We start from the raw sequence: 19,506 nt of genomic DNA, 5'->3' as shown, positions 1-19,506 counted from the left end.
TTGGGAGATAAATGTGGCACTGGGGAGGCTGCACAACTTCTGCTTTTCTCTGGTTTTTATCCCTTGCCAGGTCACTCGTGGCTTTTGGCACATGGACTTTGCCAACTCATCCCCCTGTGTTCCCCAGTTCAGTCTAGAAGCTTTTTTTAGCTTAAAACATTGCTCTTGATTTTTTTGGGGTGTCAGAAAATACCATTCTGGTTGAAAACCTGCTTTGATATCTTTGTCAGAAAATACCATTTTAGTTGAAAACTTAAGTGTGATAGCCCTTGGATGAAATGCAGAGCAATAGTCTCCACCTCAAAGTCAATTATGACCATTTAAATCCCAAAAGCTGGAATGATAAATTCCCCCATGTCCCCATGCACTTCATGGTGTCTGTCTTTCCGTAGGGATAAAAGGGTGGAAGAATTGAAAGCTTTGCTGTTATCTTTGGTTTTATTTCATCCCCATTTTTAGGTCTTGGGTAGGGAAAAATTGAGATTTAGGATTTCACAGAATCATGGAATGGTTTGGGTGGGAAGGGACTTTAGAGATGATCTTATTCCACCCTGTTCCATGGAATTCCAGAGCCCAGGATGCTCCAAGCCCTGTACCTGTCCAATAACCCAGGTCAGTCCCAGGCCCTCAGAGGGCATGGAGCTCAGGATGCCTCTCCTGGGGCAGGAGGGAGAGGCAGAGCTCCACTGTTCACAGCTCAGGTTAAACCTGGTAGGATTGAGTAATTCCCTGATTCTCAGGTAATTGTTTCAGCTTTTGAAGTGCTGTGATTGTGTTGCTGCAAGTCCTGTCAGGCCCAGCAGGTTTGTGGAATTCAGGAATTTTTGTCCCATCAAACACCAGCTCTCACTGCTTTGTCTCCTATACCTGAACTCTTTTGGCTCCCTGCACATCAAGGCAGAGCAGTTGGGCAGATCTGTGTGAATCAGGAGCCACAGAACAGGTTTCAGAGCTGAAGGTGACAATTGAAATCCTTCAAGATGTGCCCTTGCTCAGCTCCTTTTTGAATGGGTTCATATAAAACCAGGTTCAGCAGGTTCCCAACCCACATTGTTGCAGCTCCAGGGGTTCCTGGGGATGGTTGAACCCCAGAGCAGTGACCAGGGCTGGGGTTCTGCACTGGGGACACTCAGGGAGGGCTGGGGGGACCTGCCCTGTGCTGAGGGCACGGTGCCAGGGCACCTGAAAGAGCCTTTTGTTTGGGCTGCTGAGGTCATGGAAGTGAAAACAAATTCCCAGCAGATTTAGCTCTTTCCTGGAACCTGCTAGGGATGAATAAGGCATTGAAAATGGAAAGTAATTTAGGGGTAAATTGTAAGGAAAACATTACCATTTGTATTTTCCAGTGGTGAGGGTATGCATGTGAATTTATATGAACCCCCAGAGCATTGCTGGAGGAATATAAAGGCATTTGTTAACAGTTTAAAAAGCTGGGGGGAAAAACAATCAGCTTGGGCCTGACACCTCATCCTAAGCACTCTGCTCCCTGTGGTTTTGTGACACAGGATTGCAGCAAAATGATCAGAGAATGTTGAATCTTGGCTGGAGCTAAGCAGTGTCAGCCCTGGGGACTGGTGTGAATGATGTAATGGGTCTGTGTCCTTTAGGGGTGACAGGGAATGAAAGGATGGAGCCAAAATCTGCAGTGAAAGCAGGAACTCCTGTCTAAAACGAGTTCCAGTTATTGCTGAAAATACAGATCCCCTTGAAGCCTTGCCAAAAAATCTGGGAATGCATTTGCCAAGTCTGAATTCATTCTTAAATCTCTTCTGGTAAAGGTCACGGGAACAGGCTGGGAGACTCTTTTCAAAGCTGATTTGATTTCTTTGAGTACAATATTGTGATTTACCAGCCTGCATGGGTGGTGCAGGGCTTGTCCTGGGTGTTGAAGTGTTGGGTTGTGCACAGGAAAACTCAGGAGAAATGTCAGCTTGGTGGTCAGTCCTATCAGGTGCTCTGGTCAGTTCTGTCAGGTGTTGTGGTCAGTCCTGATAAGTGTTGGGGTCAGTCCTGTCAGGTTCTGTGGTCAGTTCTGATCAGTCCTGATAAGTGTTGGGGTCAGTTGTTTCAGGTGCTGTGGTCAATCCTGTCTGGTGTTGTGGTCATTTCTGTCCAGGGTTGGCTGTGGTACTTTCACAGGACTGTGGTCAGTCCTGTCAGATGCTCTGGTCAGTTCTGACAGGTGCTGTGGTCAGTGCTGTGGTCACTTGTTTCAGGTGTGGTCAGTGCTGTCCAGGGTTGTGGTCAGTTCTGTCTGGGCTTGGCTGTCTTACCCTCACAGGGTTGTGGTCAGTGCTGTGGTCAATTGTTTCAGGTGTGGTCAGTGCTGAGGTCAGTGCTGTGGCCAGTTGTTTCAGGTGTGGTCAGTCCTGTCAGGTGCTGTGGTCAGTCCTGTGGTCAGTGCTGTGGTCAGTTCTGTCTGGGCTTGGCTGTGGTACTCTCACAAGGTTGTGGTCAGTTCTGTCAGGTGCTGTGGTCAGTGCTGTGGTCACTTGTTTCAGGTGTGGTCAGTTGTTTCAGGTGTGGTCAGTGCTGTGGTCAGTTGTTTCAGGTGCTGTGGTCAGTTCAGTCAGGTGTTGTGGTCAGTGCTGTGTTCAGTTGTTGCAGGTGTGGTCAGTACAGTGGTCAGTGCTGTGGTCAGTTGTTTCAGGTGTGGTCAGTGCTGTCCAGGGTTGTGGTCAGTTCTGTCAGATGTTTGCTGTGGTACCCTCAGAGGGTTGTGGTCAGTGCTGTGGTCGGTGCTGTGGTCAGTTGTTTCATGTGCTGTGGTCAGTTGTTTCAGGTGTGGTCAGTTCTGTGGGGTGTTGTGGTCAGTGCTGTCCAGGGTTGTGGTCAGTTCCGTGAGGTGTGGTCAGTGCTGTCCAGGGTTGTGGTCAGTTCTGTGAGGTGTCAGTGCTGTGAGGTGTTGTGGTCAGTTCTGTGAGGTGTGGTCAGTGCTGTCCAGGGTTGTGGTCAGTTCTGTGAGGTGTGGTCAGTGCTGTCCAGGGTTGTGGTCAGTTCTGTGAGGTGTGGTCAGTGCTGTCCAGGGCTGTGGTCAGTGCTGTCCAGGATTGCCCATGGCAGGATCTGACCCAGCTCCTTCCATCCCTCCCTGCCCGTGGAGGCCCCTCCTGACCAGTTCCCCATTCTGTGTCCTGAGGGGGTTCCCTGTGCCTGCCCTGACATCCAGAACATTCTCTGAGCCTTCTCCCCTTCTCCTTTGTGCCTGCAGCCCTGCCAGGTGCCTGGCAGCAGCTCCCCTTCCCTCAGGACGTGTGCTGTGCCCCTCACAAACCTTTCTGTGCTTTCAGGGAAGTACCTCAGACAAAAGAGAATCGACTTCCAGCTGCCTTACGACATCCTCTGGCAGTGGAAACACAACCAGGTAGGAGATAAGAGCTCGCTGGGCTTGCCAAGAGTGGGATCAGAAGGAAACAGCAGCACTCAGGGCTTGCCAGGATTGGGATCAGAAGGAAACAGCAGCACTCAGAGAGATTCTGTTCACACATCCCAGCTGCGTGAGGGGAGAAGGGATTTGCATTTGTGTTTCACGGTGAAAATCCCCATTATTCCAGCTCCTGCAAAATAGCAACCCTGGGAGTTGGTGCTCTGACAAAAGTCATTAATTTGGCTGCAGACTTTTATTTTGGCAGTGCTGCTGTGTGTGGGGAGCTGGTTTCAGACACGCCTCGGGAGAATTGGGATGTACTGCCAGCAGCACTGAGAAATTTCAGGCCTTATTTTTCTTGGATCAATCCCAGCAGAGTGGAATTTATTTTTCACTTGCAAGCTGAAATTTTCATACTGAGGGAAGGAGAGAAACTATTTAACAGTCTCATTCTTTTTTAAAGAGCTTTAAATATGTACAGGGTTAAAAATGGGATTTTTTTTTTTTTTTTAATTGCCTAGGATGTTTCCACCAAGTGATTTACCACAGGATTTAAGGGAGAATCTTCCCCTCAGCTCTGTGGTGGGAAAGTGCTCTCAGATAAATCCAACACCCCTGGAATCTGATCCTCAACTCAGGAGCATTTCAGCCTAGGACACTTTCTTGTCATATATTAACAATTGCCTGTCTCATCCCTTCTGTATTTTATAAGTAATAAACACATGGAATCTGTTTCCTTGACGTTTTCCAGCTCTCCCTGGAATATTGGAGGCCCTTGCAGAGGAATTTCTCTGTACAGGGGTGTGGAGATGTCTGGGTTGTCCCTGTGGGCCACAAGGGTCACTGAGGGAAGGCTCTTAGTGCAGAAAATGTGTGTGAAACAGAGAATAATTGGAAATTATTCCTCAAAGCTAGTTTGACAGGCTGGAATATATCTGAAATTATGAGTTGTGATGTAAATTTTCCTTTCCCTTCCCATCATCTCCATCTGCAGAGAAGATAAATCTGCATTTCTCATGGCTCCCCCTGTACTCACAGTTCTGAGAGAATCCCAGAATCCTTTAGACTGCAAAAACCCCTTAAGATCACAGAGTCACTTTGATAAATCAGCACCTTGATTTTTTGTTTTCACTTTTTTAAGCATTGGCACATGGTGATTGCACCAAAGATGGTTTCTCCAAAGTAGAGGTATAAATAATTAGGTAATAATAATATAACAAATAATTTATTTATAAATAAATATAAATAAATAAACAGGGCTCTTCTTCTAAGCCCTGTTCAGAGGAGCCTGTCCTCAGGACAGCTGTTTGCCACATTGCTCTGGGCACACAGAATAAATAACGTGGTGAACAAACTGCTCCACTGTCTCAGCAAGCCCAAATTCTGCTTATTCAGGTCCTTTTTGTGACCTATTTGTTAATGCAGTCTGAGCCTAGGGAAGAGAACACAGATTTCTAGTAATGATTACAGAACAGTTGCCTATGTACAGAACATAATTTCCCTGATCCTTTTGAATAACAGATGCACTTATGCAATGTATTAAAATTGTCTTTCTCTTCCTTTTAGTTGTATAAAAAGCCAGATGTCCCACTTTATAAAAAAATCCGTTCCAGTAAGTAAAATCTTATTACTAAAATGTGATAACTGTGGAATTTTCATGTGATACCCTCCTTTCTGTCCTGCTCTTTGTCCTACCAAAGACTCTTCCACCTGCTTTTTTTTAAACTTTACTTATTGGAATGAAAATACTGTAGACAAACAGGTCTGTTTTTTTCACCTGAAAAGAATTCTTTTCCCTATTTAGGTTTGTTTTTTTTCTTTTTTTATTTTTTTTTCCCCCTCCAGATGTCTATGTGGATGTCAAACCTCTCTCTGGCTACGAGGCCACCACCTGCAATTGTAAGAAACCAGAGGATGACAGTGGGAAGGGCTGTGTGGAGGATTGTCTGAACAGGTTAGAAACGGATTATTTCTAAATATAATTTAGAGGGAAATTCCCAGTTGGAATTTGGACACCTGGGCTGGTGTCCCCTCCTGGGCTGTGTCCCCACCCTGGGCTGTGCCCAGTGCTCTGGGGGGGCTCAGAGTGGTCCCCTGCCCTTGGGCATGCCAAGGGGCAGTGCCAGCTCTGGTCCCTTGCCAGGGGCACAACCTGCAGGAGCTGCACCTGCACCAGGTGAGGCCCCAGCTCTGGAAGCTCCCATTAAAATCTCAATTTTGGCCTTTGAATAACAGTGAGAGCTGGGCAGGGAGTCACTGTGTGAGTTGCACCTTGAAAACAAGAAGCATTTTAGTTCTTGAATAAATTCTTTTATTTATTTATTTATTTATTTATTTATTTATTTATTATTGATTCATATATGCATAATATATATAATACTGATTTTTAGATTGATTTTATATTGATTTATTATTGATTTCTAAATTTTTATATAGTTATATTTATAGTTATATTTATATTAAAATATATACTATAGTTATATATAATTGTAGCTATATAGTTATATATTCTTTATTTCTATTTTTTAATATTTATATAAAATATATATTTATAATTATATAGAATTATATATAATTTTATACTTTATATATATTTATAAATTATTTTATATTTATATATAAATATATCTATTTCAGCATAAATTATATATTTATATTTTTATATAAATATGTATTTACAATTATATAATATATTTATATATTTTATATATAAAACTATTTTTTATTTATGAGATGATTTCTGTATTTATATCTTGATTTCATATATTGATTTATGATTTTATCTATTATTTTAGTTTATATCTAATTATATATATTACATGATTATATTTATTGTATAAATATAATTATTATAGTAATTTTATTATGATGATTTTTATTATGATAATTGTTGTTATATGCAATAGAATAGAATAGAATAGAAATTTAATAGAATAGAATAGAATATACATTTAATATAATATACATTTAATATAATGTAATATGATATAATGTAATATGATATAATATTATATAATATAATATGATATAATATAATATAATATAATATAATATAATATAATATAATATAATATACATTCAATATAATATACATTCAATATAATATACCTTCAATAGAATATGCATTTAATAGCATATGCATTTAATAGAATATGCATTTAATAGAATATGCATTCAATATAATATACATTTAATATAATATATATTTAATATATATTTATAGTATAGTAATATAATAAGATTTTTTTATTATTATCTTTATGATCTTATTCTTATCTTTCCATTTATGATTTTACTTTATTTGCATGACAGATCCCAAAGTCCTGTCCCCTGCCTTGACCGTGTGCTGTGTGTTGCAGGATGATCTTTGCAGAGTGCTCCCCCAACACGTGTCCCTGTGGGGAGCAGTGCTGCAACCAGCGCATCCAGAGGCACGAGTGGGTGCAGTGCCTGGAGAGGTTCCGGGCTGAGGAGAAGGGCTGGGGCATCCGCACCAAGGAGCCCCTCAAGGCAGGACAGTTCATCATCGAGTACCTGGGAGAGGTTGTCAGTGAGCAGGAGTTCAGGTAGGAATGTTTATTTGCTGCTCGGCATGGAAGGATCATGAATGGGACATGGAGAGATAAACTCTGTGTAAATCCGGTGTGGAGATCCTTGGAATGAGTAACTTGTAACAGTGGTACATATTTTATGGCATTTAGTAGGAATTATAAATTCTACTCTTGGTCATCCATGTGTTGATTAGAGTGGTTGGGATATCCTGAGGCAGGAACAAAAAGGAAGATGAAGGCTTAGAATTCTGTGGGTTTTGGTTAACCAGGTTTTTCCCAGTGCAGTATTGAGGGGTGAATAAGGTTTAAAATGCCTCATCTGCCCTATAAATGCAAAATGCATTTAGCATGGAAGGCTCACAAATCACCTTTAGGGACGTGGAGTGTTAAGCTCTGTGTAAATCCATTGTAAAGATCATTGGAATGAGTGACTTGTAACAGTGGTACATATTTTATGGCATTTAGTAGTAATTGTAAATTCTATTCTTGGTCATGCATGTGTTGATTGGATTGGGAAATTCTAAGTGGATGTGGTTGGGATACCCTGAGCAGGAACAGATGGGGAGGATGAGAAGGAAGAGGAAGGTTTAGAATTCTGGGGGTTTTGGTTAACCAGGTTTTTCCCAGTGCAGTATTGGTGGTTAATGTTTGAAATGAATCATCTGTCTCATCTACCCTATAAATGCAAAATGCATTTAGCATGGAAGGCTCACAAATCACCTTTAGGGACATGGAATGTTAAACGCTGTGTAAATCCATTGTAAAGATCATTGGAATGAGTAACTTGTAACATTGGTACATATTTTATGGCATTTAGTAGGAATTATAAATTCTACTCTTGGTCATCCATGTGTTGATTAGAGTGGTTGGGATATCCTGAGGCAGGAACAAAAAGGAAGATGAGGCGGAAAGGAAGGCTTAGAATTCTGTGGGTTTTGGTTAACCAGGTTTTTCCCAGTGCAGTATTGAGGGGTGTATAAGGTTTAAAATGCCTCATCTGCCCTATAAATGCAAAATGCGTTTAGCATGGAAGGCTCACAAATCACCTTTAGGGACATGGGATGTTAAACGCTGTGTAAATCCATTGTAAAGATCATTGGAATGAGTAACTTGTAACAGTGGTACATATTTTATGGCATTTAGTAGTAATTGTAAATTCTATTCTTGGTCATGCATGTGTTGATTGGATTGGGAAATTCTAAGTGGATGTGGTTGGGATATCCTGAGCAGGAACAGATGGGGAGGATGAGAAGGAAGAGGAAGGTTTAGAATTCTGGGAGTTTTGGTTAACCAAGTTTTTCCCAGTCCAATATTGAGGGGTGATTAATGTTTGAAATGCCTCATCTGCCCTATAAATGCAAAATGCATTTAGCATGGACCTTTGGGGATATGGAGAGTTAAACTCTGTGTAAATCCATTGTAAAGATCATTGGAATTAGTAACTTGCAATATTGGTATGTATTTTATGCTATTTAGTAGTAGTTATAAGTTCTACTCTAGGTCATGCAGGTTTTCCTTAGATTAGGAAATTCTAATTGGTCGTGGTTGGGATATCCTGAGGCAGGAACAAAGGGGAGGATGAGGAGGAAGGAGGCAAAGATATGGGAGCAGGAATTACAGTTCTTTATTAGGAAAAATAAAAATACAAATGTAATAGTACAAACAAAAAACCAAACCACTGAGTCAGAGCAGGAGCTGCCCCCCTGTGTGTCAGGGTGGTGTCCCAGCCCCATCCCATGGGGGCTCAGCCCTCCTGCAGTGCCAGCTGTGGCTCTGCTGCAGCAGGGATCCTGCACAAGGGGGGAGTTTTCCTCTGCAGCTCCAGGGCTGCTGCAGATGGGCCTGGGCTCCCTCTGGCAATGCAGGGCAGCAGAAAGCTGCTCCTCTGGCAATGCAGGGGGCAAAGGCTGCTGGGCTGTCCCAAACCTCAGATTATATCCAGGTAGGAATGCTTGGCTCCTCCCCTGGGCGGAGCATCTCCCCAAGGGATGCTGGAATTGGATCGGCCATGCAGGGACACTCAGTGGCCCATGAACAGAAGATAATTAATAATTAATGGCTCATTAGCAGATAGATATCTCCTGGAGGGAGGATTGATTGTGGAAGAGATAAAGAGAACTGCCCAGTGAACAGAAAATAACTGCTCCACAGATAGGAATAGAAAACACACACCCATTTCCAACCTAGGACAAAAACCCTGTCTGAAATGTGAAATGTGCTCTCACTGTGCTCTCACTGTGCCACTTCCTGTGTGCTGTGTGGGCACAAGCAGAATGACAAGGTTCTCCCTGTGTGTCCCCACAGGAACAGGATGATTGAGCAATACCACAACCACAGTGACCATTACTGCCTGAACCTGGACAGCGGCATGGTCATCGACAGCTACCGCATGGGCAACGAGGCGCGCTTCATCAACCACAGCTGCAACCCCAACTGTGAGATGCAGAAATGGTGAGCAAAGGGATTATTCTGCTCCCTGCAAGGCCTGTGTACCCTGAGAGAGGGAGAACCACTTCAGCTGAGGGAGTCAGATCTAAAAATAGGGAGGGGAGTTGTGGTATTCACATTCTCTGAACAGAGAGACACATAATTCTCTCTTCTGGGATTTTTCCTGGGGAAGGCAGTGAGAAATTTAGAGAAGAAAAGAAAACAATTCTTATCTCTACTTGCTGCTCTTGTTGTTTGGCAAATATGGAATATATTATGGAGATTGTTTACTGAAAGTGATTTAATTAGACACTGGTGATGGTTGTTTGGATTGATTGGCCAGTTGGGCCAAAGCTGTGTTGTGACTGTCTCAGATGGGTTTTTCTATAGTATCTTTTTAGTATAGTATCTCTTTAGTATAGTATCTTTTTAGTATGGTATCTCTTTAGTATAGTATCTCTTAGTGTAATATCTCTTTAGTATAGTATCTCTTTAGTATAATATCTCTTTAGTGTAGTATCTCTTTAGTGTAGTATCTCTTTAGTATAGTATCTCTTTAGTATAGTATCTCTTTAGTATAGTATCTCTTTAGTATAATATCTCTTTAGTATAGTATCTCTTTAGTATAATATCTCTTTAGTATAGTATCTCTTTAGTATAGTATCTTTTTAGTATAGTATCTCTTTAGTGTAGTATCTCTTTAGTATAGTATCTCTTCAGTATAGTATCTTTCACTTTAATACAATATAGTATTAGTGTAATATAGTATAGCTTAATAAAGCATTTGTTCAGCCTCCTATCAATGGAATCAGAGCACATTATTCCCTACACTGAAGTCGCCCTGCATCAATAGGGAGTCAAAGCTGGAAATGATCCTTACAGGTGCTCACGTTGCTCAGGAGAAGTTGGGTAGTGTTGGTGAGTGCTGGGTGCTTTGGAGACAGGATTCAGGTTTGCTGGCAGATCCAGCACTGCTGGCTGTCACACTGGGATGTTTCCCTTCCAGCATTACTGGTTACACTGGGCTGTTTCCCTCCCAGTATTGCTGGTTTTCACACTCTTAATCTGCTGCAAAGGTTGAAGCCTGGGTAATGCTCTAAAATCATCTATCTGTATATAAACCCTTTGTTTTGACAATTCAAATATTTTTTGAAGCAGGAAGAAAGGAAATTGTGGGATTGCAGCCTGTGTCATACCGGCACTTAGGAGGAAATACTGCTGAGGGATTTGTAGTGAGTGATTTGCTGGGGAAGGACAGAAGAACAGGAGTCACTGAACATCAAAGTAGCTCATGGTTCTCAGATAATTCTAGATTTAAGCAATAGCAAAGTTTTACATTTGAAAATCCAACTCAAAATAGTTGAAAAGACAGAGGAGATTCTGCCCTGCTCAGGTGAGACCCCTCCTGCAGAGCTGCCTCCGGTCTGGGGTCCCGGCACAGCAAGGATGCAGAGCTGCTGGAGTGCTCTGGAGGAGGCACCAAATTAATTAGAGAGAAGGAGCAGCTCTGCTGTGAGGAAATGCTGAGAGAATTGGGATTGTTGAGCCTGGAGAAGAAGAGCTCCAAGTGACCTAATTGTGTCCTTCTAGTACCTGAAGGAGCTGCAGGAAAGATGGAGAGAGATCATTTACAAGGGCCTGGAGTGACAGGACAAGGGGCAATGTCTTCCCACTGCCAGCTTAGATGGAATATTGGGAAGGAATTGTTCCCTATGAGGGTGGGGAGACCCCGGCATTACTACTCTTGTTAAATGTGGTGTTCACTTTTTAGCTTTCAAAGTTTATTGTAAGAGATAAATAAAAGAACTGCACAAGCATAAGCCAAGGCACAGCAGAGGTGTTGCTGCCTGTCTCTGGCACTGCCACTCTGTGCACAAAAGATGATTTTATGTTGAATTTTTGGGGTGTTTGATTGGATTTTCCCCTCAGGTCTGTGAATGGTGTGTATCGGATCGGGCTGTATGCGCTGAAGGACATGCCTGCTGGGACTGAGCTCACCTATGACTACAACTTCCACTCATTTAATGTTGAAAAACAGGTAAAAACCCCACTGTGAGACCTTGAAAAATCTCACTGAGGCCTAACAGTTCTGTAAAGTGTAAAAACAATAAAACCTATTGTGTTGTGTTAATCAGAAAATGTTCATTTTAATATTGAGAGAGGGTTTATTGGATTTTTTTCTTTCTCCTCAAAGCAACTCTGCAAATGTGGCTTTGACAAATGCAGAGGAATAATTGGGGGTAAAAGCCAACGCATGAATGGACTCTCAAGCAAAAGCAACCAGCCTGTGAGCACCCACAGAAGACCTGGCAGGTCGAAAGAGAAGAGGAAGTCAAAGCACAAACTAAAGAAGAGGGTAAGTAGCAAAGACAGAGTTTGGGTGGGTGAGGTTGATGGGAAATCAGTTTGTGCCACCAGACCAAAGACTGGGGTATTTGTAAATTTTAAACTTGAAACAGAAACCCAGACTTTGAACAGAAATACAACAGAGTAATGCTGCAGGTTCTGTCTCTGCTTTGGCTGCTGTGCTGAGTTCTTGGCACAGTTTTTCCTGTCTATCAGAACAATCTCTTTTCCAGAGGGGCCACATCCCTGAGGAACCCAGTGAAAGTGTGAATGCCCCAACGAGGCTGACACCTCAGCTGCAGATGAAGCCCATGTCTAACAGGGAGAGGTAAGGGCTGATTTCAGGGGGATTTGCCTCAGAAATGGAGTGCTGTGCGAATACTGATGTGTTCCTGAAATTGCTGAGGATGCAGCTTTTAGTTCTCCTTGACCAGCCAGGCTGGAATTCCTCTTCACTGAGCTGCTCTGAATGTCCAGCTTTTCCCTACATTAAAAAATGAATTTTCCAGTAAAAAGCATCTTTTAGTTCTCCTTGACCAGCCAGGCTGGAATTCCTCTTCACTGAGCAGACACAGGTTACACCTCTGAATATCCAGCTTTTCCCTACATTAAAAAATGAATTTTCCAGTGAAAAGAGCTTCTTGAATAGCTCCCTAATCCCTGCAGGAATTTTGTGCTGAAGCACCACGTGTTCTTGGTCCGGAACTGGGAGAAGATCAGGCAGAAGCAGGAGGAGGTGAAGCACAGTGACAGCATGCACAGCTCGTCGCTGTACACGCGCTGGAACGGGATGTGCCGTGACGACGGCAACATCAAATCTGGTGAGGCCACTCAGCCACCCCGGCACACAAAGAGTTAAACTCTGTGTAAATCCATTCTTGGAATGAGTAACTTGCGACCTTGGTGTATATTTGTCTTGGTTTGCTAAGGAAGGCAGGAGCCTCCCATGAAATGGAAAATGTAAATCCGCTCCCTCTGAATTGCTATAATTTTGGAATTAAGGGTCTCTCAGGCAAAGATATGGGAATAGGAGTAACAGTTCTTTACTAGGAAAAATAAAAATACAAATGTAATAGTACCAAAAAAAAAAAAAAAAAAAAAAAAAAAGGAAAAAAAACCAACGCTGCCAGAGTCAGAACGTGCCCTGGCCAGCTGTGGCTCTGCTGCAGCAGGGATCCTGCACAAGGGGGGAGTTTTCCTCTGCAGCTCCAGGGCTGCTGGAGATGGGCCTGGGCTCCCTCTGGCCATGCAGGGCAGCAGAAAGCTGCTCCTCTGCGAATGCAGGGGGCAAAGGCTGCTGGGGTGTCCCAAACCTCAGATTGGATCCAAGTAGGAATGCTTGGCTCCTCCCCCTGGGTGGAGCATCTCCCAGTATTATAATGTGCCTCTATAACACATATCAGCTATTTCAGTATTATAGCTAAGCTTAATAAACAACAGAAATAAAAACTGTATAACAAAGTTACTTTAACATCACACATATAGAATCCACTTTAATATTTACAAAAAGCTTATATTATATATCTATAACACATACTTATATCAGTGCTATTTCACTTATATCAACTATATTTCACTACTATATCTAAGCTTAATTATCAACAGAAATAAAAACTATATTAACTATAATAGAAATAAAACCTATATTAACTATAACTTTATAACAAAGTTACTTTAAGATCACACATATAGAATCCATTTTAATAATTGTGAAAGCCAATATTATTTGTATGTATAATATTGTATGTATAACACATACTTATATCAGCTATTTCAGTGTTATATCTAAGCTTAATAAACAACAGAAATAAAAACTGTATAACAAAGTTGCTTTAACATCACACTTACATATTATAATATTGGTGTTTTGCAACTCTTAAAATGGATTCTGTATCTATAACACATAGTTATATCAACTATTTCACTTATATCAACTATATTTCATTACTATGTCTAAGCTTAATTAGCAACAGAAATAAAAACTATATTAACTATAATAAAAATAAAAACTATATTAACTATAGCTTTATAACAAAGTTGCTTTAAGATCACACATATAGAATCCATTTTAATAATTGTGAAAGCCAATATTATTTGTATGTATAATATTGTATGTATAACACATACTTATATCAGCTATTTCAGTGTTATATCTAAGCTTAATAAACAACAGAAATAAAAACTGTATAACAAAGTTACTTTAACATCACACTTACATATTATAATATTGGTGTTTTGCAACTCTTAAAATGGATTCTGTATCTATAACACATAGTTATATCAGCTGTTTCACTTATATCAACTATATTTCATTACTATGTCTAAGCTTAATTAGCAACAGAAATAAAAGCTGTATCTTTACAACAACGTTACTTTAACATCACACATATAGAATCCACTTTAATATTTGCAAAACACCAATATTATAATATGTATCTATAACACATAGTTATATCAGCTATTTCACTTATATCAACTATATTTCACTACTATGTCTAAGCTTAAAAATAAATAAAAAATAAATAAAAACCGTATCTTTACAACAAAGTTACTTTAACACCGCACATACAGAATCCAGTTTAATATTTACAAAAATAATTAATAAAAAAGTATTATAATATATATCTGTAACACATACTTATATCAGTGCTATTTCAGTTATATTAGGTATATTTCACTACTGTGTCTAAGCTTAATTAGCAACAGAAATAAAAACTGCATCTTTATAACAAAGATACTTTAACGCCACACATATAGAATCCATTTTAAGATTTGCAAAAAGCCAATATTATAATGTGTATCTATAACACATATCAGCTATTTCATTTATATTAGGTATATTTCACTACTATGTCTAAGCTTAAAAATAAAAAAGAAATAAAAACCATATATTTACAGCAAAGTTACTTTAACACCACACATATAAAATCCATTTTAATATTTGCAAAAAGCCAATATTATAATATGTATCTGTAACACATATCAGCTATTTCACTATTATGTCTAAGCTTAATTAACAACAGAAATAAAAACCATATCTTTACAACCAAGTTACTTTAACACCACATGTACAGAATCCAGTTTAATATTTACAAAAAGCCAATATTATAAAATGTATCTATAACACATATCAGCTATTTCACTTATATCAACTATATTTCACTACTATGTCTAAGCTTAAAAATAAAAAATGAAATAAAAACCATATATTTACAGCAAAGTTACTTTAACACCACACATATAAAATCCATTTTAATATTTGCAAAAAGCCAATATTATAATATGTATCTATAACACATATCAGTGCTATTTCATTATATCAAGTATATTTCACTACTATGTCTAAGCTTAAAAATAAATAACAATAAAAAAGAAATAAAAACCATATATTTACAACAAAGTTCCTTCAACACCACACATATAGAATCCAGTTTAATATTTACAAAAAGCCAATATTATAATATGTATCTGTAACACATATCAGCTATTTCACTATTATGTCTAAGCTTAATTAACAACAGAAATAAAAACCATATCTTTACAACCAAGTTACTTTAACACCACATGTACAGAATCCAGTTTAATATTTACAAAAAGCCAATATTATAAAATGTATCTATAACACATATCAGCTATTTCACTTATATCAACTATATTTCACTATTATGTCTAAGCTTAAAAATAAAAAAGAAATAAAAACCATATATTTACAGCAAAGTTACTTTAACACCACACATATAAAATCCATTTTAATATTTGCAAAAAGCCAATATTATAATATGTATCTATAACACATATCAGTGCTATTTCATTATATCAAGTATATTTCACTACTATGTCTAAGCTTAAAAATAAATAACAATAAAAAAGAAATAAAAACCATATATTTACAACAAAGTTCCTTCAACACCACACATATAGAATCCAGTTTAATATTTACAAAAAGCCAATATTATAATATGTATCTGTAACACATATCAGCTATTTCACTATTATGTCTAAGCTTAGTTAACAACAGAAATAAAAACCATATCTTTACAACCAAGTTACTTTAACACCACATGTACAGAATCCAGTTTAATATTTACAAAAAGCCAATATTATAAAATGTATCTATAACACATATCAGCTATTTCACTTATATCAACTATATTTCACTATTATGTCTAAGCTTAAAAATAAAAAAGAAATAAAAACCATATATTTACAGCAAAGTTACTTTAACACCACACATATAAAATCCATTTTAATATTTGCAAAAAGCCAATATTATAATATGTATCTATAACACATATCAGTGCTATTTCATTATATCAAGTATATTTCACTACTATGTCTAAGCTTAAAAATAAATAACAATAAAAAAGAAATAAAAACCATATATTTACAACAAAGTTCCTTCAACACCACACATATAGAATCCAGTTTAATATTTACAAAAAGCCAATATTATAATATGTATCTGTAACACATATCAGCTATTTCACTATTATGTCTAAGCTTAATTAACAACAGAAATAAAAACCATATCTTTACAACCAAGTTACTTTAACACCACATGTACAGAATCCAGTTTAATATTTACAAAAAGCCAATATTATAAAATGTATCTATAACACATATCAGCTATTTCACTTATATCAGCTATATTTCACTACTATGTCTAAGTTTAATTCGCAACAGAATTAAAAACCGTTTCTTTACAACAAGGTTACTTTAACACCACACATATAAAGTCCAGTTTAATATTCACACAAAGCCAGTATTCTGAGGTGTCTCTGGGATGTGGAGTGACCCTGTGCTCTCTCCCAGATGTGTTCATGACCCAGTTCTCGGCGCTGCAGACGTCGCGCTCGGTGCGGACGCGGCGCTTGGCGGCGGCTGAGGAGAACCTCGAGGTGGCTCGAGCCGCCCGCCTGGCCCAGATCTTCAAGGAGATATGTGACAGCATCATAGCCTACAAAGGTGAAGGTGATTCTCTTTAAAAATATCTCTGTGGGTATGTTTTCAACCTGTGGGAATAGGAAATGCTAGAAAAATATGGGGTGTTAAATAACTCCTATTCTTTAAAATTTCTTCCCTTACCAATAATCACTTTGCTTTAGCCTCAGTCCCCTGCTTTACCACCCAAATCTGCAGATGTTGCTGTCCTTTGAAACTGATTTTTCAAAATTCCAGAAGAAATCAGAAACTGTCATCCTTGTGCTAGCTGTACTGCAGTTACAGGCACCAACATGTAGAAATGCAGAAGCATTTCAATTCCCCGTGGCTCAGTTAACAGAAAAGCCTTTTTTTTAACCCAGATTGAATGTTGTTAGTTGCTTTTCTTTGGAAGTTTCACTCCAGTGATGTCACCAAGCTCTGTTCGTGTTGCAGACTCCTCCAGGCAGGCGCTGGCAGCTCCTCTCCTGAACCTGCCCCCAAAGAAAAAGTAAGTGCTGCCTTCCCAGAGCTGCTTTCTCTGATGGATTTGCACAGTGGGAATTGCTGCTCAGCCTGACATTGTGCCAACATTCCTGTTGTAGAAATGCAGACTATTATGAAAAGATCTCTGACCCCTTGGACCTTGCCACGATTGAGAAGCAGATCCTGACTGGTTACTACAAAACTGTGGAAGCTTTTGATGGGGACATGCTGAAGGTCTTCAGGAATGCAGAGGTGAGGCTCTGTCTGGCCTGAAAGCTGCTGCACTGGCAGCAGGGATGTGCCCTCCTTTAATGCTCTTACAGGAATAAAAGAAGAAATTTTATTCTGGAGGAAGAGGACTTGTGCTGATCCATTCCTGATGAGGGCTCAGTAGCAAATCATGAGCCCTTGAGTGCCTTAGGTCACAGAGAAGGTCAAGGACACTCATGAATAGCTGATTTAAAGAAATTTCTCTTTCTTTTGGAAGGGATACCCTGTTTTTCAGTGTGAGGTGTCATAGAATCACAGAGTGATGGAATTATTTGGGCTGGAAGGGACCTTAAAGCTCATCCCATCCCACCTCTGCCATGTGCAGGGACAACTTCCACTATCCCAGGCAGCTCCAAGCTCTGTCCAGCCTGGCCTGGAACCCTTCCAGGGATCCAGGGGCAGCCACAGCTTCTCTGGGCACCTGTGCCAGGGCCTGCCCACCCTCACAGGGAATATATCACATATATCCAACCTAAATTTTCCTTTTTCCAGTTTGAACCCATTCCCCCTTGTCCTGTCACTCCAGTTCCTAATGAACAGTCCTTCTCCAGCTTCCCTGGAGCCCCTTCAGACCCTGCAAGGGGCTCTGAGGTCTCCACACAACCTTCTCTTCTCCAGGCTGAACATTCCCAGTTGTCCTAGCCTGGCTTCAGTCCCCTCAGCAACTTTGTGGCCATCTCTGGACTTGCTCCAGCATTTCCATGTCCTTCTTACATTGTGGGTCCTGGAACTGGACACAGCACCTCAGGTGGAGTCTCAGGAGAGCAGAGCAGAGAGGAAAAATCCCTTTCCTTGATCTGCTGCCCATGTTCCTTGGATGCAGCCCAGGACAGTGGTGGTTTCTGGGCTGGGAACACACAGGGCCAGGCCATGTTGAGTTTTTGGTCACCCATCACCGCAAATCCTCCTCCCAGGGCTGCTCTCAGTTCCTCCCCTGCCTGTGTCACATCCATGCACCTGCTCGCCAGTCAAGAGGGAGATGGAGATCTCACCCCAGCTTTGGGGCTGCAGCTGTAGGGAGAACACCTCCCTGCAGCTAAATAGGAAATCAAGCACTTTTTGGTAACTTTTTGGAGAAATACTATGGCAGGAAGTCCCTGATGGGGCTGACATTCACCAGCTGTGCAAGGCCTACTACAACAATGGCCAGAATCATGAGGGAGATGGAGAGGCCACCCCAGCTTTGGGGCTGCAGCTATAAGGAAAACCCCTCCCAGGTGCTAAAGAGGAAATAAAGCGTTTTTGAGGGGTTTTTTTGTTGGCTTTTATAGAAATACTATGGCAGGAAGTCGCTGATGGGGCAGGACATGCACCAGCTGCTCAAGGCCTACTGCAACACTGGCCAGGATCAGGAGGGAGATGGAGAGGCCACCAGGCCACCCAGGTGTACACAGACAGGAACTAAACAGGACAGGACTTGGAAATAAAGCACTTTTTGGGGTTTTTTTCTGATTTTTGCAGAAATACTACGGCAGGAAGTCCCCAGCGAGGCGGGACATGTGCCGCCTGCACAAGGCCTACTACTACTTATGAGAGTAGAGTCAGGAGGGAGATGGAGAGGCTGCCCCAGGTTTGGGGCTGCATCTGTAGGGAGAACCCCTCCCAGGTGTGCACAGACAGGAGCTAAATAGGAAATAAATCACTTTTGGGGGGTTTTTTTGGTAATTTTTGCAGAAACACTATGGCAGGAAGTCCCCAACAGTGTGGGCTGCGCTAGGCCTACTGCAACACTGGCCAGAGTCATGAGGGAGATGGAGAGGCACCAGCCTCCCAGGTGTGCATGGAGAGGAGCTGAACAGGACAGGATTTGAAAATAAAGCTTCTTTTGGCATTTTTTGTGATTTTTTCAGAAATACTATGGCAGGAAGTCCCCGGTGGGGCAGGCTGTGCAAGGCCTATTGCAACGCTGGCCAGAGTCATGAGGGAGATGGAGAGGCCACCAGGCCTCCCAGGTGTACAGACAGGAGCTAAACAGGACAGGACTTGGAAATAAAGCTTCTTTTGGCATTTTTTGGGATTTTTTTCAGAAATACTATGGCAGGAAGTCCCCGACGGGGTGGGACGTGTGCCGCCTGCGCAAGGCCTACTACAGTGCTGGCCAGAGTCATGAGGGAGATGGAGAGGCCACCAGGCTGCCCA

At 40.7% G+C, this 19,506-nt stretch overlaps 1 protein-coding gene across 1 annotated transcript in view; it reads left to right on the top strand.

The window, feature by feature from the left end:
- ASH1L (ASH1 like histone lysine methyltransferase) overlaps window positions 1-19,506 on the top strand; it is an 80,798-nt gene that overhangs the window by 45,382 nt on the left and 15,910 nt on the right. The window contains exons 8-19 of the mRNA XM_058821794.1: window positions 3,291-3,364; window positions 4,934-4,979; window positions 5,213-5,321; window positions 6,727-6,933; window positions 9,223-9,369; window positions 11,275-11,383; window positions 11,540-11,701; window positions 11,925-12,019; window positions 12,358-12,512; window positions 16,504-16,656; window positions 17,068-17,122; window positions 17,217-17,349. Coding sequence (XP_058677777.1) covers window positions 3,291-3,364; window positions 4,934-4,979; window positions 5,213-5,321; window positions 6,727-6,933; window positions 9,223-9,369; window positions 11,275-11,383; window positions 11,540-11,701; window positions 11,925-12,019; window positions 12,358-12,512; window positions 16,504-16,656; window positions 17,068-17,122; window positions 17,217-17,349 — 1,445 coding nt within the window. The remainder of the gene's footprint in view (window positions 1-3,290; window positions 3,365-4,933; window positions 4,980-5,212; window positions 5,322-6,726; window positions 6,934-9,222; window positions 9,370-11,274; window positions 11,384-11,539; window positions 11,702-11,924; window positions 12,020-12,357; window positions 12,513-16,503; window positions 16,657-17,067; window positions 17,123-17,216; window positions 17,350-19,506) is intronic.

Source organism: Ammospiza caudacuta, chromosome 30 (genome assembly GCF_027887145.1).
Source record: "Ammospiza caudacuta isolate bAmmCau1 chromosome 30, bAmmCau1.pri, whole genome shotgun sequence".
Lineage (NCBI taxonomy): Eukaryota > Metazoa > Chordata > Aves > Passeriformes > Passerellidae > Ammospiza > Ammospiza caudacuta.
Note: the sequence above shows the minus strand (reverse complement) of the source record. Positions and strands in the feature narration are given on the sequence as shown.